The sequence below is a fragment of the Lutra lutra genome, chromosome 1 (genome assembly GCF_902655055.1).
Source record: "Lutra lutra chromosome 1, mLutLut1.2, whole genome shotgun sequence".
Classification (NCBI taxonomy): domain Eukaryota; kingdom Metazoa; phylum Chordata; class Mammalia; order Carnivora; family Mustelidae; genus Lutra; species Lutra lutra.
The window spans coordinates 210,854,322-210,879,649 of record NC_062278.1 but is presented as its reverse complement, the minus strand read 5'-3'; the positions used below and the strand labels follow the sequence as shown (position 1 = coordinate 210,879,649).

The window sequence follows — 25,328 nt, the reverse complement described above, 5'->3', positions numbered from 1 at the left end:
CTGAAAAAATGGCTACTCCTCTCTGCCTGCCTTCCCATTTCTGACAGAACGTGATGGAAAACCAATGAGTAAGGGTGTCTGTGAAATGTTATATACAAGCTTCCAGCCTTAGTGTCAGAGCCTACAGAGGCAATGACCACGGAGACCCTCCTGCATCCTCTTGACTGGAAACAGAGGCTTGGTGCTGTGAGTCTCACCCAGCTAGCAGCCTGGAGTTACCTCTTACTCCTATAGCCACCACACTGGGCAGTGAGCCACAAATCGGTGACCTCTCTTGCCAGAGTCCAGAGCTGCACTGTCCAACATGGCGGCCACACATCATGTGTGGCCAAGTAAGTTTCAATTTGAATTACAATTAAATAAGATTAAAAACTCATTCCTCCATAGAACATACAACACCAAGAATGAATCCTAATGTAAACTATGGACTCTGGAAGATGATATGTCAGCTTCATCAACTGTGACAAATGTACCACTATGTTGTGGGATATTGATAGTGGGGGAGGATGTGTGGGTATAGGAGTGGGGGTATATGGAAACTCTGTGCTTTCTGTGCAGCTTTGCAGGGAACCTAAAACTAGTCTAAAACCAATTATTATTAATTGTTTAAAAAATCATTCCTCAGTCCCACCACCCATATTTCAAGGGAGCATGTGTGGCCACTGCAAATGGGGAACATCCCCTCTTCACAGAAAGTTCTCAGGATGGCACTGCTCTGAAGATGAGCTCTGCAGGATCTGAGCTGGTTGGACCCGTCTTCATACAACTCTTTCCAGCATTTTCTGCCTAAGCCTGGCTCTGCTTCTTTCCTCAGTAACTTCTTCTATCATTCAGAGACTAAAGGCGTAGACTATTGAGTCCCATCCCTGCTATGTGGAAGTGAGTCTTTCATTTCTGAGAGTGATAACCAACCCCCAAGAAACCACTAACCATCAGTCAAAAAGCCCACATTTAGGGGCACCTGGGTGGCTCAGTCAGTTGGGCATCTGACTCTTGATTTTGACTCATGTCATGATCTCGGGGTTGTGAGATCAGCCCCTCATCAGGCTCTGCACTGGGCGTGGGGCCTGCTTGAGATTCTCTCTCTCCTTCTCCCTCTACCCCCCCCCCACATGTGTTCTCTCTCTAAAAATAAATACATAAAATATATATTTTTTAAGTCCGCATTTGAAAGTCCGCCAACTTCAGCCAAAGTGAGAACAAAACTGCTAGAATTTCACTTCATGTGCAGACTTTTCACATGGATCACCTAGAAATGTGCCACATATAATTTCTAACATATCCAGCTTATTTGTAGTATCACTGGATTCTAGATTCTTGGTGTTCTAAATTTTATTACTTCCAACACAAATTTCTGTGTGCAAAAAGGCATCTTCAAATGAGAAGACTCTTATGTATGACTTTTTAAAAGCAAATTATTTGATCAAGGCAAAAAAACTGAGTTGAGAAGTAATGACTGTTTTCACTTGAGAAAATGAATTCCATTCCTCTCTCTCACACAGAACAAAAGGCCACAGAAGTGGGTCACAGAGTGAGGAAAAAGAAGCAGCGGCTTCTTTACAGCACAACAAAAGTCTGTGCACACAGACCTGGGTTCTCCAAAATAACCAGTATACCAGTGAAGCCTGCTGAACCTTTCTACATGAATGACGTTGTGTAAAGGTTTCATGTTGGAAAAGGTTAGCATATGCTGTTAGTAATTTGCAGCCCGAGGAAATAAGGTATCATTTCTCCTTTTTCAGGATAAGTTTTCCCAACTTTTATTTATAAAACATTCTGGGGGCTAAGCAAAGAGCCTCATATTTTTGGCCAGACCCCCACTGGCCTCCTCTGGCTTCTAGCACTCAGGTTTGTCAAGAGAAGACATCTCAGTGCCCAGGGGTGGGGCTCAGGGAACACCAGACCAACCCCACCAAAAAGCATAGGAACTTTCTCAAATAAAATTGGACAAATTACCACATATGTTGACATTTGCACTTTTACATGGAGATTAAAGTAGAAACAAGGTTTTACCAGTCATCTTTATCTGGGGTGGGAATGATTAAAGTTCATCCCTCCTGTGATATCTCTGGAAAGTGTTTTCTTGCCCACCAAACCTGCCCATCAGCAGCTCCTGCTCATCTTCCTCACGGGCCTTCTTCACTTCCTCCTTGGCCTGTATGGCGTCCATCTCCCTTTCTGGGCCCTTGGAGAAAGAAACAGAGACATGAGACATTAGCCGCTGGGGTTATATTTCTAGGTGGACAGGGTGTCTGCCTGCTCCTGCCTTCTTGCAGGCTTCTGCACTGCCTGGAGGTGGCTTGGAAGAGCCCCAGAGGATGCCAGGCCCTTATCGCTGAAATCTATAAGTGTGACCTTCTCTGGGACAGGGGTCTTTGCAAATATGATCAAGTTAAGCATGTTGAGATTCGAGGATTACCCTGGGCCCTAAATTCCATCACAGGTGTCCTCATGGGAGACAGGGAGAGAGAGATTTGACATACGCACAGACACAAGAGGAGAAGACCATATGAAGGCAGAGGCAGAATTTAGAGCCACATGGCCACAAACCAACGAACACCAGGAGCCACCAGAGGCCGCAAGAGGTGAAGGAAGGATGCTCCCCTAGAGCCTTTGGAGGGAGTGTGGCCCTGCTGATGCCTTGATTTCAGCCCAATGATATTGATTTTGGACTTCTGGCCTCCAGAACAGTGAGATAATAAATCTGTGTTGTTTCAAACCAGCCAGTTTGTGGTAATTTGTTACAACGGCCATAGGAAATAAATACAACCCCTCCCCGACTTCTTTCTATTCCCAGAGTACCTGGGCCCCGGTCCTTCTCAACTGAGCAGTGAACATGCAATGAAATGAGTCCTCTGAGACTAAGTGAGAAAATCCAGGTACATGAGATAAACAGAAAGACTAGGAGTACAAACACATCAAGGAGGTTTCTGTAGTCATTATTGAAAAAGAGTTTTAATAAGGCTTTGTGGCAGAAATCAGGTTCAAAAAGAAATGGTTCACCATCACAATGAAAAGGTACCCTACTGAATCGGAGAAAATATTTGTAAATTATATCTGATAAGGGATTAATATCCAACATATATAAAGAACTTACGTAACTTAATAGCAAAAAAAAAGTCTGATTCAAAAATGGGCAGGGATTCCTGGGTGGCTCAGTCAGTTAAGCGGCTGCCTTAAGCTCGGGTCATGATCTCAGGGTCCTGGGATTGAGTCCCACATCTGGTTCCTTGCTCCGCAGGGAGCCTGCTTCTCCCTCTGCCTCTACCTGCCACTCTGCCTGCCTGTACTCTCTCTATCTCTCTGACAAATAAATAAATAAAATCTTTTAAAAAATAAAAAATAAAAAATAAATGGGCAGAGGATCTGAATAGACGTTTTCCAAAGAAGATATACAGAAGGCCAACAGCACAGGAAAAGATGCTCAACATCTCTCATCGTCAGGGAAATGCAAATTAAATCTCAATGAGCTATCACTTTACTACTGTTGGAATGACTAGTATCAAAAAAACACTACGTAAGAAGCACTGGCCAAGGATGTAGAGAAGAGGGATCCCTTGTACACTGTTGGTTGGAACATAAATCAGTGCGATCACTACAGAAAACAGTATGACACCTCCTCCAAAATTAAAAATAGCACACTAGATGAATACCATATAATCTGGTAATGCCACTTCCAGCTATTTATCTGAAGAACATGAAAACATTCTCTCAAAAAGATATCTGTGGGGCGCCTGTGTGGCTCAGTTGGTTAAGCATCTGCCTTCGGCTCAGGTCCTGATCTCAGGGTCCTGGGATTAAGCCCCAAGAGGGGATCTCCGCTCCGTGGCAAGTCTGCTTCTCCCTTTCCCTCTGTGATCTCTCTCTCACTTTCACTCTCTCTCAATAAATACGTCTTAAAGAATAAAAAAATAAAGACATCTGCACCCCCATGTTTAGTGCAGCATTATTTACAACAGCCAAGACATGAGAGCAAACCTAATTGTCCATCAACAGATGAATAAAGAAAATGTGATATATATGTATATGTGTGTCTACACACACACACACACACACACACACACACACACACACACACTGGAATATTACTCAGCCATAAAAAAAGAATGAAATCTTGCCATCTGCAACAACTTAGATGGACCATGAGAGCATTACGCTCAATGATATAAGACAAAGAAAAATCCCATACGATCTCTCTTTATATGGAATGTTTTTATTTTCTTTTTAAAAAGATATTATTTATTTACTTATTTGACAGACAGAGATCACAAGTAGGCAGAGAGGCAGGCAGAGAGAGATAGAGGGAAGCAGGTTCCCTGCTGAGCAGAGAGCCCGATGTGGGGCTCGATCCCAGGACCCTGAGACCATGACCTGAGCCAAAGGCAGAGGCTTAATCCACTAAGCCACCCAGGCGCCCCTGGAATGTTGTTTTTTTTTTTTTTAAATGAATTCAGAGAAACAGAGAATACATGGATGGTTGCCAGAGGCAGGGTGGAGGGGTGGGTGAAATGCATGAAGGGGGTCAAAAGGTACAAGCTTGCAGTTATACAATAAATACATCATGGGGATGTCATGTGCAGCCTAGAGAATACAGTCAACAATATTGTAATAACTTCATATGGTGACAGATGGTAGCTAGATTTATCATGGCAAGCGTTTCCTAATGTATATACATATTGAATCGCTGTTGTACACCCAAAACCAATATAATATTGTATGCCAACTCTACTTCAATTAAAGCAATAAAACACAGGCATTGCGCAAAAGAGGATGTCCAAATGGCCACAAAAGCCATAAAACAGTGCCAACCTTCATTTGCCATCAGGGCAACAGAACTAAAACCGGAGATACCACTACACACCTAGAGTAACCCACAATCCCCAGTGCCGGTGAGGATGCGAGAAAGCGCAGCCCCTCTGGGAACAGGTGGGCAGTTTCTTATGGGACCACACTTCTAGTGTAGGACTCAGCTATTCCTGGCTATTTATCTCAGAGAACTGAAAGCACACATCCACACTCAAAAACCGTAAGCAAATATTTATAAGAGCTTTGTTCATATGTCAAAAACTGGAAACAACCCAGTTGTCTGTTGCCTGAACAGATAAAAGGACTCAGCAGTTCGAAGAAACCAACTGCTCACTGACACCCCAGCAACACCATGGACCCCAGACACATCATGCTTGAGAAGCAGGCTCAAAAAGACTGCACGCCAGGGAAGTCTGGGCGGCTTAGTTGGTTGAGTGTCTGCTTTCAGCTCGGGTCATGATTCCAGGGTCTGGGGATCGAGTCCCACATTGGGCTTCTCGCTCAGCAGGGAGCCTGCTTCAGCTCTCCGCCTGCATCTCCCCCTGCTGGTGCTCTCTCTTTCTTTCTCTCTGACAAATAAATAAATAAAATCTTAAAAAAAAAAAAAAAAAAAGACCGCACACTTGGTGAATCCATTTATAGGACACTCTGGAAAAGGCAAGATGGTAGGGACAGATACCGGATCAGTGGGAGGCTCTGAGTGGGAGAAGGTTTGGCTAGAAAGGGCCCAAGGAGACTTTGGGGGGTGGTGACACTCTTCTGCATTTGGATTTCTGTTGGTGGTTTCACAACTGTATTCGTTTGTCAAAACTCACGGGGCCTCTACACCAAGAAAGGGTAAGTCTTATGGTATATAAATTATACTTCAGGAAATCTGACTTGTTAGCAACTGACAGTGATACCCAGCATAGCCAAAGCTACGGCATAAACCAAGACTCTCATCTACTGCACGAGGGAACAGAAAATAGGATGACACCTTGAAAACTGTTTGGCTGTGTGGCACCTGGTGACCCAGCCTGTCCCTCTCCTGGGCATGCATGGGAATGACGGTAACAGCTTTATTCACAAGGCCACAAGCTGGAAACAATCCAAAGCTGCATCAACAGAGAACAGAGACCTATGTTCTGGAATATTCACCCACTAAAAACGAGCTGCTGCCGTATTTGATAATATGAGCCCCACAGCACTGCCTGAATGAGTAAAATACTGGATGGCTCCATTTACATGAATTTCAAAAGGAGGTTAATTGGACATATGGTGGTCGTTCCTTTGGGGGTTGATGGCGGCTGGGAGGGGGTGGGAGGTTGTTCCTGGAACCCGGCTAATGTTCTGTATCTGCATCTTGATCTGGGTGGGTTTTCTACTGAAAACCCATCAAGCCCTTTCCTATACGTTCAACTCAACTACAGAAATAAGTGAATAATGAATGAGAAGTTCACTGTGTTTACCATACCTTTGTTTCCCCCCAAGTAGCCTTGCCAAAATTCTCAGCATACTCCTCGTCATCTGTGATCAGGAAATTATCAAAGATGGTTCCTGATCTCACCTGTAGATGAAAATGAGGCCTTTCTTACTGATGTGAGGAATACGGCAGCTTTCCACCAAGAAACAGTTGCATTTGGCTCAGTGCTCTCGACAGTAGCAGGTGCTTAAACCCATTTCTAAAACGTCCACTCCCTCCAAGGCATTGGTTCTCAAACTTAGGTGCATACTGGGGTCACCAACAATATTTTAGAAACTCCAGATGCCTGGCCTCACTCACACGATGCTGATTTAACTGGTCCCCGGAGCTATCTGGGCATGAAGACTTGGAAGAGCACCCAAGTGACTCGAGCATTCCATGATGGTTGCCAACCACTGCCTGAGAACCTTACTGTGCAAAGTAGGGCTCGGCCAGCAGCAGTAGCCTTGCCCAAGCAGAGGAGTGACAGGTTCCCAGGGAGGGAGATAGGTGGTGTCCAGAGGGCAGAAAGGATGTCTATTTTGTCCCTGGCTGTGTGTCCTGGGTCTGGGGCCAGGGGCCAGGCACATAGTAGGAGCTCAAGGAGTACCAGCTATGTGAACGAAGGAGTTTAGGCTGAAGCTCAGAGTTCTCAAACTACAGTAAATTAAAAACCACGTGACCTGCCAAAGTTCCAGGCCAATGGCACCGATGTTCTCAAATTCGGAGAGGTCGTATTCTGTTAAATAGCTGTTTTTCATCTTCTGGTGCAGCCAAACGTCTTTGTCTATACCCTCTGGTTTCAGGCCATCCTGCAACAACAAACTCTTTTAAGTGTTGCAGGAGGGTGGGAGGGGCATCCCAGGGAGTCGCAGGGAGAGGATGTCACGCACCTGGTACGGAGGCTTTTGCAGCATTGGCCCCTGCCAGTCCCCCTCTAGCTCGCTGTTCCAGTCACTTGGCTTGCTGGCACTGGCATCCAAAAAATGCTTCTCCCAGTCCTAAAATGTAAGAAAAAAAATCGATTCCCAGATTTGAGAAAAGAAGCTACCAAGAGGGAGGAGCAGGCCCGTGGCCCTGGTCACAATTTCCCCATCAATTTGGTGGTCATAGGGCCAAGTGCTCGGGGTTCCCAGTCCTACCGAGGGTTTTGGGGCCACACACAGCTGGGATTTTCTCCCTAAGCCTTGGCGTGATTTCACCACACTCCCCAAGCTGGTGAGAGGAACAAGAGTGAGCAAAACTCAAAATAGTGGCTAAAGTTAAATGAGGGGGTGAGGGGAGCCTGTGTGGCTTCGTCAGTTAAGCAGCTAATGGTTGGTTTCAGCTGTGGTCATGATCTAAGGATCCTGGGATCAAGCCCTGTGTTGGGTTCTGTACTCAGTGGGGAGACAACTTCTCTCTCTCCCTTTCCCTCTGTCCCTCCCCTGACTCGTGTGCATTCTCGCTCTCTCTGTCTCAAATAAATCTTTTAAAAAAAAATGATAGGACAAAAGTGACGATGGGGGAGAAGGGGCACACAGTCACTGCGGGTTAGGTGGTCTGACCTTCTACATAGCAGTCATATGCAGAATGTTCCAGAGAGAGAGGCTGGACAACCAGGAAAGTTTCCAGAACTTACCTGAGGACTGCTGGGTAGCAGGAGGAAAGCAGTTATGGTGTATAGACCTTCTATATATACATATGAACAGTCACACTGTACACAGATACGCATGATACATACACGCACATATGCATGTGTACAATGCATAATGAACACACATGCATACAATGCTTATATAATACACACATATCATATATGTACACACATATATAGTCACACATGTACTCATATATACATATATACACATCTCTACATATATATGTGGCTCAGTAGATGTTGAACAAATATTTGTTAAATAAATGGATGAGGAAAAGGTGCTATGATTTGTGTTTATCTAAATATTAACATATTAATATTAACATATTAACACATTAATTATTATAAATATTTATAAATTATTTTATGATTTTATAAATATTTATATATTATTACAAATGTTGAGTAAATATTAATATATAATATATAAAATGCATAAATATATATTATATATAAAATATATATTATATATAAAATATATATTATATATAAAATATATAAATAAATATTGATATAAACATAAATTATTAATATAAATGCATAAAAGTTATCTACAATGATGCTTTCTCTTTCAGAACAATGGAAAAATAGTAACATTTTGCATTTAGAGTGTGGCTTTTCCATATTACACACTACTTCTCAATGATTGACTTCTCAGTGACTGAGGATTTGGTCGCCTCTCCTACAGCATTTTGCCCCCAACCCAACCCAACCAATGATGAGCTGCTCGCTCTTGTGCTGGGACCAGGAAATGTTTACAATTCAATCTGGGCAGTTGGCTCCCTACATTGTAGGTGACAAAATCATTATACCACCACGAACTCATTTGTTGAGGAACTCACACAGAACCAGACATATGGACCAAACACAGCCAGTCTGGAGGCCCCTTCTGGGAAGCTGATTAGGCCCCAAGAGGGAGCCGGCTCACAGACACTCGGCCCTGAGACACACAGAGTGGCTAGCTGGCACCCAGGTGGCCGGGACTTTCATCCCAATACTGGTGTCTTCTGAGCAGCCAGATTGATTTTCTTTGCCATCCTGTGCTTTGTTACAGTAAGTCTTCTTTCCAGGTGAAAACTACTGCTCTGGTCTGTTTTGAAGGTAAGGAAGGGAGGGAGAAACTTTGTTCTTTTGCTTTTCTGATTACACTATCTATGATGACGTATTTGATGGTCAGACAGCAGGGCCATGGGTCAGTTTTAGTTGCCAGAAATTAATTGTAAACACAGTCCAGGGGCGCCAGGGGTGCAGTCAGTTGAGGGACCAACTCTTGGTTTCGGCTCAGGTCGTGATCTCAGGATCCGTGAGCTTGAGCCCGAGTCAGGCTCTGTGCCCAGCAGGGAGTCTGCCTCAGATTCTCTCTCCCTCTCCCTCTGCCCCTCCCACTCATGCTCTCTTTCTCTCTCTCTGTCAAATAAATGAATAAATCTTTAAAATACACACACACACACACACACACACACACACACTGAGTCCAGAACTTTCAGTTATGGCAAAGACAACTGTCATAAGACAAATGGCTCATGGGTTTGGTGCGGAGTTTGATACTCAAAACAAAATGCTTCAACAACAAATAAACATAAACTGAAAACAAAACAAGACAGAAGGGAGCTTGTGGTGGGTTGAGTGATAGTTCCCAGGGACGGTTTGTATGCATCCTAAACCTTGGAATCTGGGAATGTGAGCTTCTATTGAGACAAAGATCTCTGCAGATATAATTCAGGTGAGGATCTCAAGGAAGGTCACTCTGGATTATCCAGGTGGGTCCTATATCCAAGGGCAAACATCTTTAAGAGAGAGAGAGAGAGAGGAGACACGAGAAGGCCACGGGGAGGCAAAGGCAGAGCCAGATGTCTACCAGCCCAGGAGCTTGGGAGGCAACAGAAGCTGGAAGAAACAAGGAAAGGATTGTTCCCTGGATACTTCAGAGGGAGTGTGACCCTGACGACACCTCGATTTCTGCCTTCTGCCTTCAAGAACCGTGTGAGAATACATTTCTGTCACCTTAAGCCACCCACCTTGTGGTACCTTGTTACGGCAGCCCTAGGAACTTAATGCATAAAGGTTTCGTTAACAGATTCTTGCTTGTCAGTCACAAGTGTGAGGCTCAAAAAATACTTTATGTTCAGGTTCAGAATAACCAAAAAAATCATTTTTATAAAGGTTGCTAATGTTTTATCCTTTTTTTATTTTTATTTTTTTTTAAAGATTTTATTTATTTATTTGACAGAGAGAGATCACAAGTAGACAGAGAGGCAGGCAGAGAGAGAGAGAGAGAGAGAGAGAGAGGGAAGCAGGCTCCCTGCTGAGCTGAGAGCCCGATGCGGGACTCGATCCCAGGACCCTGAGATCATGACCTGAGCCGAAGGCAGCGGCTTAATCCACTGAGCCACCCAGGCGCCCTTATCCTTTTTTTAGAATAAAAAATTGGTTTAAAAAAAACTTACTTGCTTTCATCTCAAATATTATGAAACTCTTCCACAATACCTATGTGGCCGGTTTCAGTGGCATATGTTCCAGAGAGGATGCCTTTTTTTTTTTTTTTTGAAAGATCGATTTTTAAGATTTATTTATTTATTTTAACAGAGAGAGAGAGAGAAAGTGTGTACAAGCTGGGGACAGGGGGAGGGGAGTAGAGGGAGAGAGAATCTGAAGCAGGCTCCATGCCCAGCGTGGAGCCCGATGCAGGGTTCAGTCTCACAACCTTGAGACCACCACCTGAGCTGAAATCAAGAGTCAGACACTTAATGGACTGAGCCACCCAGAAGCCCTCTGGGGGAGGACACTTTGATTGTGATAATGTTGACCTCACGATCACCAGCCATGTAGCAATCTCACCCAAGTACATACACACTTCACCAGCACCCTCTCTAGAGCTGTTTGGGATAAATCCATACCTGGGATTTGTCGCCTTCAGCCTGGTCCCAATCCTTGGACCCTACAGAGGACTTCTCCATCTTCTTAAGTGACGTTAAGTTCCAGTCATACTCTATGTTGCCGGATTCAATCGACTGACCATCGATCTTCACTTCATAAGTGAGGTCTGGTCTTAAAATCAGAGCATAGAGGTGTGTAAAGCCATCAACCTGCACATTTTAAGGGGAGAAAGGATAACAATGAGAACCTTGATGTCTCAGGGCAGGTCTACCTACATGGTTTAAGTCTTCAAAGCCTTGCTATAAAGAGCAAGGAGAGAGGTTCTAGGGACGGGGGTCAACTTGACTAAAAAATGGGTCCTGCGGAAGAAATCCCCCCTTTATACAAAACTTCCTTGCTACCAAGCAGACCTGAGCGGCTTACTTCCTTTTGTGTAGATGATGGCTCCCCGCTAGATGCCCACAGGCGGTTATGACAGGGTGGTGGGTACACACCGAGGGACCACTGCTCTGTTTATGAAAAATTATGTGGGAAACAGCGTCCTCTTCTGTACTCCAAAAGACACTAAATGAAGCCCAGTTTATTTTTCAACACAGGAGAGAACTTTCTAATGTTCTGAGCTGTCCAATGGTTTAGGCTCTGCAAGGGCAGGCCTGGTGCCTCTCTTGGTCATAGTTAAGGCCTCAGGCCCCTCCCTCTGCTAAGAGCCAAAGGTAAAAGCTTCTCTGGTACCCCTCTGCTCTGCCCTGAGGGACAGGGTGCTGTTGTCCACACCACGGCTGATGGCTCTGTCTGCTCAGTGTCCCTCCCAACCTCTGTAGTTCGCTGGGACAGCTGAGTACATGCTTCTCCCAATGCTCTCTACCCATCTTAGTCTCTACTCACCTTTCCTGATTTAGACTTTGGGCTCATTGGCCAGGTTGTTGGTACCTTCCAGGATCTAACCACAAGTGCTGGGCCCCCGAGGGATAACATCCACTCCCGCACATACGCAATGGATCCAAAGCAGGATCTTTAATCCCGACCATTGGCCTGAGCTTCAGACCACAGTTTCCAACAACTTATTGGACACCTCTACCTGGATGTCTGCTGGGATTTCACAATTGATAGTTCCAATCAAAACTCCCGAGTGTGCCCTGGCCTCCTTATTGGTCTTTGCTTTTCCTAATGATTAAGAGCAGGCAGCTGAGAGTCATGGTCCACATCCTCAGGACTCACATTCCCAATATTGTGAAGGTCCTGCCCCTGAATTATCTGCCCAAACAGTCCCCTGTTCTGCATCCCGCTGAAGCCTTAGCCTTCAGCCTTCTCCCTGCCTACTGATCACCCTGTCCCTCCACCCTTCCTCCCCAGAGAGAGTCTCCAAGGTATTTTTCTAACATGCAGATCTGATCCCCTCCTCGAAGACTGCTGAGGGCTGCAGGGGAGGTCCCGGCCGTTCCTTCACAGTGGCACAGAACGCCGATTACCTGCTGTGAGTCAGTGCTCCTTCAACAGAAGCATTTTATTCTTCTAACAGGTAGCCAAAATAGCACCTGTCTGAGAGTGTCATCAGCCTGCAGGTGTCACTCAGGGGGCCCCCTAGGGTGGCTGACCTGAGCAAATCCTGCTCTAACCTCCCCAGCACAGTCCAGGCCAGGCTTCACAACCTATGTTGGCGACACCCCTGCTCTCTCCCACATACCTGATGCACAAGTGAACAATTTATTGGGAATCAGGTGTAAAACCTGTGCACTAAGATGGGTTTCAAGCTCTCTCTCACGCCCCCCAGGAGGATGTTGGGCCTCTCCATGCAGAGGGGACCCAATGATCTTTTGTAGCCACCAAGTTAGTGGGTGGGAACCATGTTGCTGATGGAGAGTCACTGGGGCTCTGTGGGGAGACCGAACACCCCTCCCAGCTTGGGTCAGGACTGAAGAAGGGGTGGTTATGGACACTTTCCCTCTGTGCCATCAACGTGCTCTCAAAACACACTCTGGCCTCCCGCCCAAATTCACCCAGATTTGTGGAGGCTTCCCATGTTGGAGCTCTGGGCACTGGGGGGACCTCACGGGACAGGTCCCCGTTTCCTGGCCGCTACATTCAAATGGAGGGGCCGCTTCAGGGAGTGTACCCTCCCTCCACGGGCCTAGTGCCAGGGACTTGACGCAAGTTGTATCTTTGGAGAAGTCCTGGGCTGGGCCGTGGAGTCATAAAGTTGGCCCCAAGGCAGAAAGTGTTATTTTCACAGGATCCATGGATAGAAAGTAAGAAAGTATGCTTTCATTTCAAAACATTCCTGTTTCTAAATGCTTTGGTATTTTGAAGATTAATTTCTCTAAGACATTTTCCCCCCATGCTGAATATTTATTTCATTCCTTAGTGAGGATGGATACAGCAGAAATGGACTCTGTTGCTGTAACCCTTACAAGGCAAATTATAGTGCAGCGCGCAGTAAAAAGTGCGTCTACCCTCCTGATGGGTACAAACTTCAGAAAACAAGCCAATAGGGTATGTAAGTGTCTCTAATGAGCCTGGTAAACTGGAAACCAAGGGGTGGGGGTGTGTTGCTAAGATCCATTCCTGGCTCAGTTCAGTATCTTAAGACCAAAGCTATTTTCTCTAAATTTAGGTTATCAGGAAGAGCTAACATAATTACAGATTTGAATACGAAAGCATTTACCTTACACCTGATTGATTTCTTGTTTGAGTGATACTGATTCTTGAAATGTAAAATAACATGAACTTTCTTGATATCAAATCCACAAATATCAGGTCCTACAAAAAAAAAAGATACAAGCTGCACTCAATTTCCTTCGCTCATGCGTCACCACAGGAAACCCCCAACCATTCCCCTGAAGTAAGGTGCGAGGACCAGAAGCTTGCGTGTGCAGGAATCATCAGACTTTGGCATGGATACTGAAATGGACAGCGACACCTTTGGACTCAAGTGAAAGGCAGCACGTGAGTAAGAAAAGGATTTAACAGTCAAGGAAGCATTCCTGATGTGCTGTCTGAGGCTTGAGAAGTGCCGTGTGCCCAGGTGAGGGCTTTAGGGATGGACTAGCTGGCTGGGATTCCTGCTCTCATTCACTGTGGGAAAACATATTTGCAATCCTCATGCCTGTGTCCTGTTCTCTAAAATGGGGATGTGAATCAACCACGGCTATTTTTGCCAATTAGATGGGCTAAAGGGTGTAAAGCATTTCACATAGCGAAGCTCAGTATTTGTTCCTATTACGTCCCAAGACAACACACGCATATTCAGATTAAGGTTTTCTTAATATACTAAACAAGGTTTGCAGGAGGGATCTGGAAAACTTGTCAAACCTTCCGGGGATGTTTGGAACTACCCCGCGGCTGCTTTATTGATCTTAAGCCTTAGGAATGTACTAGAGCATCAGTCTGTCTCAAATCAAATTCCACCACATCCACTAACCCAGGACTGCACCCGCCCCCAGGGATTCTGTGAGGCTGTGTAAACACAAGCAGATGACTGCAATTTTTTTTTTCTAGAACTTGCAGTGATGAACCTTCAGAATAAGAGAGATCCAGGCTGCACATAATTACTTGAAGGATATTATCAATTTGCCAGAGTGGATGTGACATTGAACTTGGAAGCAGCATCCATGTCTATCGCCCTGAGTTCTCAGAGGATGCTTGTTTGTGTAATTTCCTTTTCTTCTTATCACTGGAAAAGATCCCAGTTCAATTTTTCTTTTTTTTTAAGATTTTATTTATTTATTTGACAGAGAGAGGTCACAAGTAGGCAGAGAGGCAGGCAGAGAGAGAGAGGGGGGCGGGAAGCAGGCTCCCCACTGAGCAGAGAACCCGATGTGGGGCTCGATCCCAGGACCCTGAGATCATGACCTGAGCCGAAGGCAGAGGCTTAACCCACTGAGCCACCCAGGCACCCCCAGTTCAATTTTTAAAACAAAAGCTATGGTATGCGAACTATTTGTATGAAAAGCTATTACCTGGGGATTAAAACATGGAATTCTTCCCTCAAAAGTGGTCAGAAGGGGCGCCTGGGTGGCTCAGTGGGTTAAGCCGCTGCCTTCGGCTCAGGTCATGATCTCAGAGTCCTGGGATCGAGCCCCGCATCGGGCTCTCTGCTCGGCAGGGAGCCTGCTTCCTCCTCTCTCTGCCTGCCTCTCTGCCTGCTTGTAATCTCTCTGTCAAATAAATAAATAAAATCTTTAAAAAAAAAAAAAGTGGTCAGAATTCTCCTATTTCTAAGCACCTACATGTTTTAAATATTAAATTAAGCTTCGGAGCATGCTCAGACATGACCAGAAAATCTGGACATTTTCCGTTAACAGCGATCATAAAATATTTATGTGCATAATGTATTTTTATGAGGAAATGGGGTAGACAGAAGGGCTCTAAACAGGCTGACCTGCCTTTGGGCAAGGAAGTTTAATCTTTGTGAGCTTCAGATTTTGTTTTGGTTTTTCTTTTGAGATATTTATCTGTTTGAGGTAGATTAAGCGTGGGGGGGGAAGTGGAGGGGTGTGGGGGGGACAATGAGCAGGGGAAGATTCAGAGGGAGAGGGAAAAGCAGACTCCCCACTGAGCAGGGAGCCTGACATAGGCCTCACACCCCAACACCATGACCTGAGCCCAAGCCAGAAGCTTAAATGCTTAACCTACTGAGCCACCCAGCCCCCCTCCCTCCCCGAGCCTTAGTTGTTGTTTTTATTTTTGTTTTTCAAGATTTTATTTATTTATTTGATGGAGACAGAGAGAGAGAACATGAGCAGAGAGGGGGAGAAGCAGATTCCCCACTGAGCAGGGAGCCCGGATCCCAGGACCCTGAGATCATGACCTGAGCGGATGGTAGATGCTTAAATGACTAAGCCATCGAGGAGCCCGCCTCCGTTTTTTTTTATTTGCAAAATGGAAGCCCTGTTACTGGTTTCCTAGGGTTTAGACATAATCTAAGATTGCATTTGTAAGGCCCCTGGCAATGGCCCAACTTCTCTTTTTCCCTTCAACATCACAAGCCTTAGCAAGTTGCCCTCATGCCAAAGAGTTGAGCTGAGGCATCACGGGGAAGTGTTTTAACAGTGACACAATGGGCTTAACTAAAATGCAACTGAGGGCGCCTGGGTGGCTCAGTGGGTTAAGCAACTGCCTTCAGTTCAGGTCACAATCCTGAAGTCTTGGGATTGAGTCCCGCATGGGGCTCCCATCTCCACGGGGAGTCTGCTTCTCCCTCTGACCTGCTCTCTCTCACTGTCTCTCTCTCTCTCTCTCTAATAAATAGATAAAATCTTTAAAAAAAATAAAATGCAACTGAATTAAAAGCAAAAATAATACAGATAATTTACTTGGCTTTTCTTTTTTCCTCCAAAGGAAGTTGTTTCACAATTCAGATGTAGAAGACACGTTATATATAATTAAAAGATGGGGATTCTAGCTAGTGTTTGTGGTGATTTTGTTTACCAAACCCAACTAAATGAAATACTTGTGAAAGCACCTCTGATTCCACAGGTAATATTTTTTTTTTTGCCAGATATCTCTGCCATCCCATTTTAAGAGAATAATAATAACCCAAACCAAGCCACTTTGATTTCCTTTTTAATCAAAATAAAGACTTTCTCCATTCCAGATTTCAAATTCAAGAGTAAATGGGAGGCATGGCAGGGTGGAAAGAAGTGGGGAGAGGTTGGGGACTGTGCAGTTGGTGGAAACTGGGTCTATGTAATTCTGTGGCCTTGGAAAAGTCACCTTACCCTCCGAGACAAGGCAGGATTACATCCAAATCCAATAAATAATAATATCTATTCTCTCTACTTCTTTTTTGTTTTAAAAGATTATATTTATTTATTTGACACAGAGAGAGTGTGTGTGTGCACAAGCAGGCAGAGCAGCAGAGGGAGAGGGAGAGGGAGGCAGAGGGAGAGGGAGAAGCAGGCTTCCTGCTTAGCAGGGGATGCAGGATCCCAGGCTCCTGGGATCATGACCTGAGCCCAAGACAGAAGCTTAACCGACTAGGCCACCCAGGCGCCCCTATTCTCTCTACTTCTGTGTCACACTATGACCAGCAGTGTACACAAACGTGAGGACAGTATAACAGGTGTCTGAAGCCTGATGCTGATCACGATAAATTCACAGATAAGCATGGAAAAATGAGGACAGAGAAAACTTCTACAAGACATCCACATCACGAGAAGAGAATTTTAAAAAACGATTCTCCACATTTGAATTATCGATGGATATTCTAAAACCGTATTTCCATTCCCAACTTTTTCTTCACTTCTTAAAACTGTGGTAAGATATACATAAAATTTACCACCTTAACCATTTTTAAGTGTACCTTCCAATGGTATTAAATACCCTCACATCATTGTGCAGTCATCACCACCATCCACCCCCCGACTCTTTTCACCTTATAAAACTGAAACTCTACACCCATGAATAACCCTCATTCTCACCTGCCCCCAGCCCCTGGCAGCCACCATTCTATGTTCTATCTCTATAATTTTGACTACTCTGAGGACCTAAAATAAGTGGAATTGTATAGTACTTGTCTTTTTGTGTCTCACTTATTTCACTTATATTTCACTTAGAATAATGTCCTCAAGGTTCATCCATATTGTAGTAGGTGTCAGCACTGTCCTCCTTTATGAAGCGAAATAATGTTTCATTGTATGGACACTACATTTGTTTATCCACTCATCTGGTGATGGACACTCGAGTCCTCTAGTTTCAGTCTTCTTATTTTTTTTTTTAGATTTATTTATTCATTTGAGAGAGAGAGAGAGAGAGAGAGAGAGAGAGAGCGCACGCGCGTGCACACATGTAAAAATGGGGGAAGAGGCAGAGGAAAAGAGAGGAGAATCCTGAAGCAGACTCCCCACTGAGCGAGGAGCCCAAAACAGGGCTCCATCGCAGGATCCTGCGATCATGACCTGAACTGAAATCAAAAGTCAGTTACCCCATCAACTGAGCCACCCAGGCACCCCCTTGGCCTTCTTTTTTGAGATTGTTTTGGCTATTCAGGGTCTCTTGAGATTCCATATGAATTTTAGAATGGGTATTTCCATTTCTGCAAAAAAAAAGTCATTGAAATTTTAATAGGAATTAGACTGGATCTATATATTGCTGTAGAATCTGTAGATTACTTTGTCTAGTGTTGACACTTTAAGACTATTGAATCTTCCAGGGCGCCTGGGTGGCTCAGTGGGTTAAGCCGCTGCCTTCGGCTCAGGTCATGATCTCAGGGTCCTAGGATCGAGCCCCACATCGGGCTCTCTGCTCAGCGGGGAGCCTGCTTCCCTCTCTCTCTCTCTCTCTCTCTCTGCCTGCCTCTCCGTCTACTTGTGATCTCTCTCTGTCAAATAAATAAATAAAATCTTTAAAAAAAAAAAAAGACTATTGAATCTTCCAATCCTATGAACATGGAATATGTTTTCACTTATTTCTATCTTCTTTAATTTCCTTCAGCAATACTTTGTAGTTATCACTGTACAAGTTTTTCACCCCCTTGCTTAATTCCAAAGTATTTTACTATCTTGAATGCTATTATAAATGGAATTGCATTTGTAATTTCACTTTCAGATTGTTCACTGTTCATATATAGGATGCAACTGTTTTTTTGTGTGTTGACTTTGTATCCTGCTACTTTCCTGAATTCATTCATCAGTTCTAATAGACTGTGTGTGTGTGTGTGTGTGTGTGTGTGTGTGTGTAATCTCTATGGTCTTCTATGTATAAGATCATATCATCTGCAAATAAAGGTCATTTTATTTCTTCCTTTCCAATTTGGATGACTTGTATTTATTTTTCCTGCCTGATTGCTCTGGCTAGAACTTCTAGTACAATGTTGAATAGAAGTGGTAAGAGTGGGCATCCTTGCCTTGTTTCAGATCTTACAGGAAAAGCTTTCTCTTTCACCAGAGTATGTTTACTGTGGGTTTTTTGTAGATGGCTTTTATTATATTGAAGTAGTTTCTTGCTATTCCTAGTTTGTCGACTTTTTATCTTCAAATGATAAAATTTTTGATGATCATGTGTTTTTCTTTCATTCTGTTGATGTATCATATAATATTGACTGATTTTCATCAGTCAATATGCTGCTGAATTCTTTTGGGGTATTTTGTCGAGAATTTTTGCATCAGTGTCCATAAACATACTGTTCTGTAGTTTTCTTTTCTTGTAGTGTCTGGCTTTGGTGTCAGGATAATGCTGGCTTCACAGAATGAGTTGGGGAATACACGTTCCCACCTCTTCAATTTTTTTTCATGAAGTTTGAAAAGGATTGGTATTAGTTCTCCTTTAAATGTTTGGTAGAATTCATGAGAGATTCATCAGATTCAGGACTTTTCTTTGGAGAGTTTGGCTTACTGTTCTCTTTACTATTTATAGGTCTCTTTGGATTTTCTATTTCTTCATGATGGAGTCTTGGCAGGGTTTGTGTTTCTAGGAATTTGTCCATTTCATCAAGGTAATCCAATTTTGCAGTATACAACTGTTCTTAGCACTACCTTTTTAAAAAAAGATTTTATTTATTTATTTGATAGAGACAGAGATCACAAGCAGGCAGAGAGGCAGGCAGAGAGAGCGAGGAGCAGACTCCCTGCTGAGCAGAGAGTCCGATGCAGGACTCGATCCCAGGACCCCGAGATCATGACCTGAGCCGAAGGCAGCGGCTTAACCCAGAGCCACCCAGGCGCCCTGTTCTTAGCACTATCTTATAATTCTTTTTATTTCTGTAGAATTGGTAGTAACATCCCATTTCTGGTTTTAGTAATTTGAGTCTCCTTTTCCATTTAGCTAAATCCATTTACCTAAAGGTTTTGTCAAATCTGTTGATCTTTTTGGAGAACCTTTGAGTTCACTGATTTTCTCTGTTCTTCTATTCATGATTTCATTTATCTCTGCTCTAACCTTTACCATCCCTGCCCACTTCTCCATTCAATTCTACCAGTTTTTGTTTCACATATTTTGATGCTCTTTAGGAGTGTAGATGTAATTGTTACATCCTTTTGCTATATTGACCCTCTTACTAATATGGAATGTCTTTTGTCGCTTATAACCTTTCTGATTTATTTAAACTCTATATTAGTATATAAATATATATTAATATAGCCACTCTGCTCTCTTTTGGGTGTTATTTGCCTGGAATATCTTTTCCCTTCTGTTCACTTTCAACCTGTTTCTTTGGATCTCAAGTGAGTGTTTTGTAGATGCATATGGTTGGCTCATGGGTTTGGTGTTTTTTAAGATTTGTTATGTATTTATTTGACAGAGAGAGAAATCACAAGTAGGCAGAAGTAGGCAGAGAGGCATGAAGAGAGCTCCCTGCTGAGCAGAGACCCCGATACGGGGGCTTGATCCCAGAACCCTGGGATCATGGCCTAAGCTGAAGGCAGAGACTTAACCCACTGAGCCACCCAGGTGCCACAGAGGAAGAAGCAGACTCCCCACTGAGCAAGAAGCCTGTTGTGGGACTCAATCCCAGGATCCTGGGGTCATGATCTGAACCAAAGGCAGATGCTTAACCAACTGAGCCACCCAGGTGCCCCTCTGGCTCTTGTGTTTTTATCCATTCTGCCAATCTCTGTCTTTTAACTGGAGATTTTCATCCATTTATATTTAATTACTGGTAAGAAGGGACTCACTTCTGTCACTCTATTTGTTTTCTATATGCCCTACAGCTTTTTTGTTCTTCATTTCCTGCAATGCTGTCTTCTTTTTAGTTGAGTTTTTATACAGAAATGTTTAAATTCCTTTTTAATTTCCTTTTGTGTATATCCTATAGTTATTTCTTTGTGGTTATCATAGGGATTACATTTAACACCCCAAAGTTATAATGCTCTAATTTGAATTTATACCAGTTTAACTTCAATAACACACAAAACTGCTGTTCACCTCTTTGCAACTCTGATCATCAGCAGCAATCCTCAATGAGAGCTCAGTTTCCTGATATTTGGAGGACAGGGTCCTTTTTACCCACCCTTTCTGTGGCAAGCCGTGTGTAGGCTGCTCCTACACATACACATACAAGTCATAGCTGTCTGCCTTGTGGCTTGAAATGGGAGATGGGTATATCCACTCCGCTAAGAGCTGAAATTGACGAAAATTAAACTCCCCATTCTTCCCCTGGAAGGAGCAATCCTTCCATAGACTTCAGAGTTTCAAAACAGTTACATCAGATCCTGTTATGATTCTTATCTAGGTAGGGAAATGGATTCCTGAAGCTTCCTACTCTATTTTCCCAGAATCCTCTTCATTCTGAAAGTTTTTTGAATCCATACCCTTCAGCTATGTCTTGTTCCTGTGGCCCAAAGTGGTCCCATCCCGATAATCAATTCCTTCTGCTATCAGGAGATATTTAAAGTGTTCCAGGGGCCAGCAGGGGCTAGAGAGGAAACATTTTGGCCTTCCTATCATTTTCATGTGTCGAAAACATTATCCTTTTTTTTTAATCATTAAAAATGTTAAAACCCATTCTCAGCTCATGGGGCATAACACACACAGGTCATGGGCTGATGTGGCCCTTGGCCAAGGTCTTCTGAGTCCTGATATATTGCAAGTACCAGGGGCTACATTAATATTAAATAACCAACTTTCTCAAAAGTATAAGAAGGGGAGCCTGGCAGGCTCAGTCAATTAAGCGGCCAACTCTTGATTTCAGCTCAGGTCAAAGTCTCAGGGTCCTGGGATTGAGTCCATGTCTGGCTCCACGCTCAGCAGGGAGTCTGTTTTCAGGATTCTCTCTCTTTCTCTCTCTGTCCCTCTCCCCCACTCACTCTCTCTCAAATAAATAAATAAATTTTTTAAAAAGAAGTTACAATAGAGGGATGCCTGGGGGGCTCAGTCAGTTAACCATCTGCCTTTAGCTCAAGTCATGATCTCAGGGTCCTGGGATCGAGTCCCACATTGGGCTGCCTGCTCAGCAGGGAGTCTGCTTCTCCCTCTGCTTCCTCCCTCCTCCCTGCTCCCTCCCTTCTCCCTCTGCTGCTCCCCCTGCTTGTGTTCCTTTTCTCCCTGTCTCTTTCTCTGTCAAATAAATAAATAAATAAATAAAATAGTACAATAAAATGGTATAGTTGCCTTTTCATATTAACTAGGTTAAACAGTACTAAAAACCTTTGGTCAGATATACTCAATACTACTATTTTGGCAAAGTCTTAGTCAGGATTTTATGAAGTGGAAGGATTCAAAGTCCCCAGAAATGGTTGTTTTGTACTATCTAAACTCACCAAACATAATATAGTACTGGGATTTTCCGTTCAGGTTCTTCTGATCCACGTCTGCAGGGAAGATCTTAACGTAGCCCCCTCCACAGTCCATCTTCTGCTCGTGTTTTACTGTGTACTGAATGACCAGAGTCTTCCCTTTGTTGCTAAACGGTTTGAATCGTGCAGAGATGGCATAGAATCGGCCATTTTGAGTGGTTTGCAGACCTTTAAACAAACAAACAAATACTCATGAAGGATTGGGAATGACACTATGCTCAGTGCTGCAGGGAATTAAATGGTTGCCCGTTCCGCACCCTCAGTAATAACTTATGTCACTCTGGAGGCTGAAACATATTTTCACAATAACACATGACAGGTATACCAGTAACAAACTCTCTGCTGCCACAGAACTTTCCACGCTATGTTGCTTTTGTGCTCAATACACCACTGTCATGCCCTAAGTTAAAGAGACACTTCAGCTTTAAATGACAAATATGCAACTTAATTATGGATGAAAAGTTAATTTTGCTTCATCTTCCAAAGAAAGGGTGGGACTATACAATAAAGCTTGTGTAGACTTAATTAAAAAAAAAAAAAAAACACAGAGCATCCCACATCTTTTCTTGAATTCTATCTTAAAATAGTTGCTTAAGGGGCGCCTGGGTGGCTCAGTTGTTAAGCAGCTGCCTTCAGCTCAGGTCATAATCCCAGGGTCCTAGGATTAAGCCCAGCATCAGACTCTCTGCTCAGCGGGAAGCCTTCTTCTTCCTCTCCCACTCCCTCTGCTTCTGTTCTCTCTCTCACTGTCTCTCTCTCTGTGTCAAATAAAAAATATATATATAGTTGCTTAACACACACCACAGTAGACGGAGGACAGAGCGCTGTCCTGGAAAAAGTGCTTCACTGCATGGGATGTGCTGGCCCACAGCTGTCCTCTTTTTACAAAAATACCACCCTTTTGTCACATGAATCATCTCATATTTTATAAGTTTAGGCTAACCCCCCTCCCTTTTCAGTACCATTAGGCTCTATGCCAAATTCTTATCATATACTGGAGTAGAAGACAAAGTTGAAAAGAGGCAGTCTTCCTATAACCTAGTCTTCCCTGCTCCACATTCCTGCCCCCGTACCTGCCAAACTCGAGATCCATCATAAATGCCCTTGGCATTTTCATTTTCTATCAATATGTCCAAGCCTGAACTCATGGCTAACTGCTCACTACCACACTCATCTCTCTCTCTCTTCCGTTCTCTGCCCCCCCTTTCTCAAAGAATTCATAGGCTCACCCCCCTCCTCTACCTCTTACCAACCAAGCAATTCCTAAGGCCAAGAATCACCACCTCCCTCTCTCTCACCACCCTCCTCAGCCACCCCCATCATGCCTCACCACTTCTCATCTCTGTCCAACTAAATTCTATTTATCTTCCCATCCACAACTTGTGTGTGAAGGTCCTGGGAGACCATAATGAAAGGAGGCAAATTAACCAGTATCCCCAGTGCCTTGACCATGTGTGCTCTCAGTAGATGTATGCCGCAGTGAATGAAACACAGAGCCTCGGGATCCCAGACCGGACAAGAAAAAAACACCGTGGAGGAAAACACAAATGACTCTAAGCAGACACCCTTATCCTTGGATAAGCCTGATGGAACCACCTGCTAATTTCACTCTACTTTTGACCTTTGGGCTGGATTTTTTTTTTTTTAAGATTTTATTTATTTGTCAGAGAGAGAGAGAGAGAGAGAGAGCACGCAAAGCAGGCAGAGTGGCAGGCAGAGGCAGAGAGAGACTCAATCCCAGAGACCCTGGGATCATGACCTGAGCTGAAGGCAGCAGCTTAACAGACTGAGCCACCCAGGTGTCCCTGGGCTGAATTTTTATCAACTCATTGGACCAACATGTAATATAGAAAACAAGGCATATATAGTAGCAAACTGGAAGCTGCCGAAAGGACAACCCTGCAGTAACAGACTCAAGATGGAGGTTGAGCAGAAGGTTGGTGAAGAGGGAAAATTTTCATCTAAATCAGGAGTCTGCAAACCTTTTCTGCAAAGCCAGAAAACAAATATTTTAGACTTTCTGGGCCATATGGTCTCTGTCCCAACTTACTGACTTTGTAGCACACAAAAAAAGCCATAGCTCTATGTAAATGAATGGGCATGGCTGTGTTCCATTAATACTTTACTTATGGACCCTGAAATTTCATATATTTCACTGAATTTTATATAATTTTTATACGACACAAATACTACTCCCCTTTTGATACTCCCTCAATAATTAAAAAATGTAAAAAAAATCATTCTTATCTCACCAGCTATGCAAAAAACAGGTGGTAAATAAGTTGTGGTGTATCCACCTTTTATCAACAGGAATGAAGAGACAGAAGTCATCCTTGCCACCAGAAAGGTACTGACTTGGGGTGAGGGGGTAGGTGGAGGGTGCAACGGGGACCTCTGAAAATATTCCCTATCTTGACCAGGGTGTATAGATGTAAACACTCATCTTTCTGTACCCTTAAGATATGCACCTGACAACATGTACCTTTTAACCTCAATTTTTTTTTTCTTCTTAAAGTGAAAACAAAAATGAGAAATATCCCTTAACCTTTTACCCTTTGCAGGTCAGAGACCTGGGGTCTCCAAACTCATGAGACCAGCTGGGATACAATGGGGCGATCTTGGGCAAGTAAAGAAAGGAAAGAGAAAAAATAATGCCAGACCTTATCCAAGCCTTAGTTTTCCCGCCAGTGAACGGGCTGTAGAGGTGTTAGGGGTGTGCCACACCTACCCTGCAAGGCTGCTACGGTGGTGGTGTTGGGGGGTGACCCTTAGCTCGACGTTCTCACCATTCCTACACTAACCTTTGTCTTTCTCTTTATGACCATAAAATTTCCCCGATGAGAGTCTAAAATGCCCAAATTGAGAGTCATTGGTGGACTGCACCCATCGGTTCCTCCAGCGCTCTGTAGGGGTAAACAACAGCGGTTAGAGCTGAAAATGTTCACTTAAGTCATGAAAGGTGTATTGGGCGGGTGGAAGGAGAGGGAGGCTTGAGGCTTCGAAGCTTTGAGGCTCCACCACCACCAATCCCGCGGTGATGGACGGGGGCCACTGGTGACTCGGGCTGTTGGCTGGGCAGCTTACGCCCCCACTCCACCACCACGGGTATCGCCTCTTCACCTCCGTCTAGAAATTCCTCTTGGAAGTAGACAGTGGCCAGCGCCACCCTCAGCATGCAGACCGCCCAAAGTGGAACGTGAGCCACAGCCATTAAAGGCGCGCCGCACTTCTCATAACCGCTCCTTTGCTCCCAGCTGTCTCCGCGGCGTGCCTGGCCGCCCCGGAACTACAACTCCCGTCACGCCTCGCGATTGTGATCTGAGGCTCCATTGGCCCT

The 25,328-nt window shown here is 44.1% G+C and overlaps 1 protein-coding gene across 1 annotated transcript; it reads right to left on the bottom strand.

The window, feature by feature from the left end:
• Positions 1-1,742: 1,742 nt before the first annotated feature.
• Positions 1,743-25,318, bottom strand: CALR3 (calreticulin 3). The gene is made up of 9 exons (XM_047698840.1): positions 25,112-25,318; positions 24,793-24,894; positions 21,956-22,159; positions 13,426-13,520; positions 10,784-10,972; positions 7,141-7,248; positions 6,931-7,059; positions 6,260-6,352; positions 1,743-2,185 (listed from the first exon to the last, which is right to left on the bottom strand). The coding sequence occupies exons 1-9, from the start codon at positions 25,200-25,202 to the stop codon at positions 2,042-2,044; spliced, it is 1,155 nt and encodes a 384-aa protein (XP_047554796.1). The 5' UTR covers positions 25,203-25,318; the 3' UTR covers positions 1,743-2,041.
• Positions 25,319-25,328: the final 10 nt, after the last annotated feature.